Here is a 3,216-nt window from a genome sequence, read left to right on the forward strand (position 1 = left end):
CTTGCGAGAAGCTCTCGTCTGCCGCAATAGTGTCCACCTTCAAATACGGAGCCTCCATCCAGAACGCCGTACCCTTGGTGGCGATGACAGAGTCTGTCTCGTAGTAGTATAGGTTAAAGGTCTCCTTACAGGATCCAGGCACCCGCGGGATGCTGCTGCAGTCTCGGACGGTGAAACGCATCTCCACGTAGATACGCTGAGCGCCCCGTCGTGCAATGAAGGTGGTGAGCAGCCAGTTGTTCTGGTTGGACTCAAAGACGTTGCACACCTGGTACGTTCGGATGGTGTTGAGGTTTTCATCATAGCCGCTTACTTCCTCCCACTGGAAAATAAACACAATAGGAGGTTTAGCACAACAGAAGGAACGATGGCAGATGACCATACATTATTAAAATGACATAAAATATAAAAAAAATAAAAGTTATTTGTGGGGAAATGCTTACAATGTAGAACTGGAGTCTCTTATTGCAAAAAAAGAATAAGACTTGTTTTTGTTGTTGTTGTTGTTGTAAATGACTCAGGGAATGAATATTTTAAGTGAATAATTCAATTACTTATTCACACCACACAAAAGACACTCGTCTCCACTTACTGGTGTAATGATGTAACATAGAAGGGCCACTGAACAAATCAGTGAACGAATCTGATTGATTCTTTTAGGTGAACTGAATCACATAATTCTTGTCAATTGGTAAATACATTGTACACAGTAATGTTCATTTTAGCACCCAGAGAATTTTCTGTTTTCAGGTCAATTGTGCGAAAAACCCTATTTTCAACTTAAAATTGCAAGAGGTGCTTGCTGAAGTGGAATAAAGATGAGAAATATCACTGTTGGTCCATTCAATGCTATCGATGTGGAACCATGGCATGAACTCAGACAGGTTTCTGCCTTTCATAAAATATTGATACAAATTGAGTTTCCAGAAACCTCTCCAACCCCATATTCCCCACCCAAAAAAACATCTAAAAGCTTTTAAACACTACATCACTTTGAAACTTTTTTTTCCGTCTCTGAGATGATGAAACCTTTATGGCCTCTCTTTCCAAGTTTCAGATCCCAAAATCTGTCTCCCTAATCACCTGAGGTGGGCGAGGAAGCCGCTGCCATCTGCTTCGGTCCAGACCAAGTGCGGCCAGCCACTTACCATTATAATATTACCATATTATAAAATGTGATGCGTAACAAATTTGAGATTATGCACTATCGTATTACAATTAGAAGTAAGTGGAGCAGTATATGGCTGCCCTCCTGCAACCCTGGTAAAACAGCACCACTGGCAGATTGTGAAACAAGGCACAGGCAGAAAGAAAGAGAGAGAGAGATAGAGTGCAGCCATGTTCAGACTGCTGCTGAAGACAGTTCTGCTGATGGTTGTGGACAATACAGTCTAAAAAATTAAAAGTTACAAAAAGGGCCCTTAAGCCAAATTATTGAAATATTGTCTGAAAAATACAGATTTTGTGTGATTTACACAATAAATGTCATTGCAGAGTAGTTTTACAGTTAAAATTTGACAGCCTTATAAGTATATATTAATGACATAATTAAAAAAAAAGGGAATTTTTTTTTAATTTCCTTTTTTAATTATTTATTTGTATAGTTTTGTTTTTTATGTTTTTTAATGTATTGTAACATTTTTATTACACCAGTTTGAAAACCCCTGCCATAAGTGATCCTTATTAAAAATGTTAATTTGCCCTACAATGAAAAACCTGCCATCATTCTCTCGCCCTCATCTCATTTGTTCATCTTCACACAGAATATTTGAATCATAAATGTGAATGAGATTTGACAGCGGTGGCGGAGGGCAAGACTTCCAATGATTAATAACTTATAATAACTTTGGTCTTTTCCTCACAAAGTCATCATGTGGCTTCAGAAGACTTGAAGTAAGTAATTCTGAATATTTTCATGATAATATTGGCACTTTTTGAAGCTTGATGGCCCCAGGTCACTGTTGGTTATCACTGCATGGAAAAGAGCAGCGTCAACATTTCAACCCAACATCTCCTTTGGGGTTCTACAGGAGAAAGAAAGTCATACAGATCTGAAACTATATATTTAAACTATACAGAGTAAATTTCAAAATTTTCATTTTAACCATAGTTGTCCAAACAGATACAATCCATGCAGCTAAAAGCCTGATGTTTTACTACTAATCCGATCTAAGTCCCTCAGTCCCAGCGGTGGACAGCTGTGAGGTAAAAGTAGGGTCATGTTGCCTGTACGTGATCGCTTGCTGCTTGAACCGTTCAGTTCACCGTTAAAGCTGGATAACAGGCACACCACCGCTTGGCCCTGTGGGTTATCTGTGCCTTTTAACAGAGCAGGCTGACCGAATGAACCATCCTACGATATCCCAGAATTCCCTTGAGGTGGCACAGCCGTGGGAGAGGGAAACAAATACAAGGTTTGTGAGTGGACTCTTGAGGGCTGTAAAGTTACCGCATCAGTACAGGAAGTGTGTGTGTGCACGTACCTGTGTGGGTGCTGTTTGTTTTGTCGAAGTGTGTGTGTATGGGATGATATTAGGCTCAAAATGATTAATAGATGCATGCACAATTATCCATGTACTGCATACATTTTATACATGTATCTTACTAACCACAAACAAATACCTTTCAATTTGAGTCTGTGGAATTCAGGATTAAATGATTGTGCAGCGATTTTTACAAATACAGACATGTTTGCGAATAAAAATGTTCTGTTCTGCATTAATATATCATAAATTGCTCATGCAAAAACGAATCCGTGCATATGTGGATCAGGTGACACGCATGCATTAATTGATGTCTAGTTCGAGTCGATCTTGTTCGGTTCATTTGGATTTTGAGACTTCATTTTCGCAGTTTACAGCATTTCACGTCCCCCACACACACAACTACCAACGAACAAGGCCCAGTGCAAGATATACAGTAGGTGGCGGTAATACTCCTAAGGAGTGAACGGCCATTGAACAAAAAGAATTAAGTGTGTGTGTATGGGATGATATTAGGCTCAAAATGATTAATAGATGTATGCACAATTATCCATGTACTGCATATATTTTATACATGTATCTTACTAACCACAAACAAATACCTTTCAATTTGAGTCTGTGGAATTCAGGATTAAATGATTGTGCAGCGATTTTTACAAATACAGACATGTTTGCGAATAAAAATTTTCTGTTCTGCATTAATATATCATAAATTGCTCATGCAAAAAGGAAT

General features: G+C 38.7%; 1 protein-coding gene across 1 annotated transcript in view; it reads right to left on the minus strand.

The window, feature by feature from the left end:
• The window catches only part of LOC107710211 (ephrin type-B receptor 1-like), a 126,765-nt gene that overhangs the window by 4,299 nt on the left and 119,250 nt on the right, over nucleotides 1-3,216 (minus strand). The window contains exon 3 of the mRNA XM_016514952.1: nucleotides 38-322. Coding sequence (XP_016370438.1) covers nucleotides 38-322 — 285 coding nt within the window. The remainder of the gene's footprint in view (nucleotides 1-37; nucleotides 323-3,216) is intronic.

Source organism: Sinocyclocheilus rhinocerous, unplaced genomic scaffold, assembly GCF_001515625.1.
Source record: "Sinocyclocheilus rhinocerous isolate Xijiao unplaced genomic scaffold, SAMN03320098_v1.1 scaffold2522, whole genome shotgun sequence".
Lineage (NCBI taxonomy): Eukaryota > Metazoa > Chordata > Actinopteri > Cypriniformes > Cyprinidae > Sinocyclocheilus > Sinocyclocheilus rhinocerous.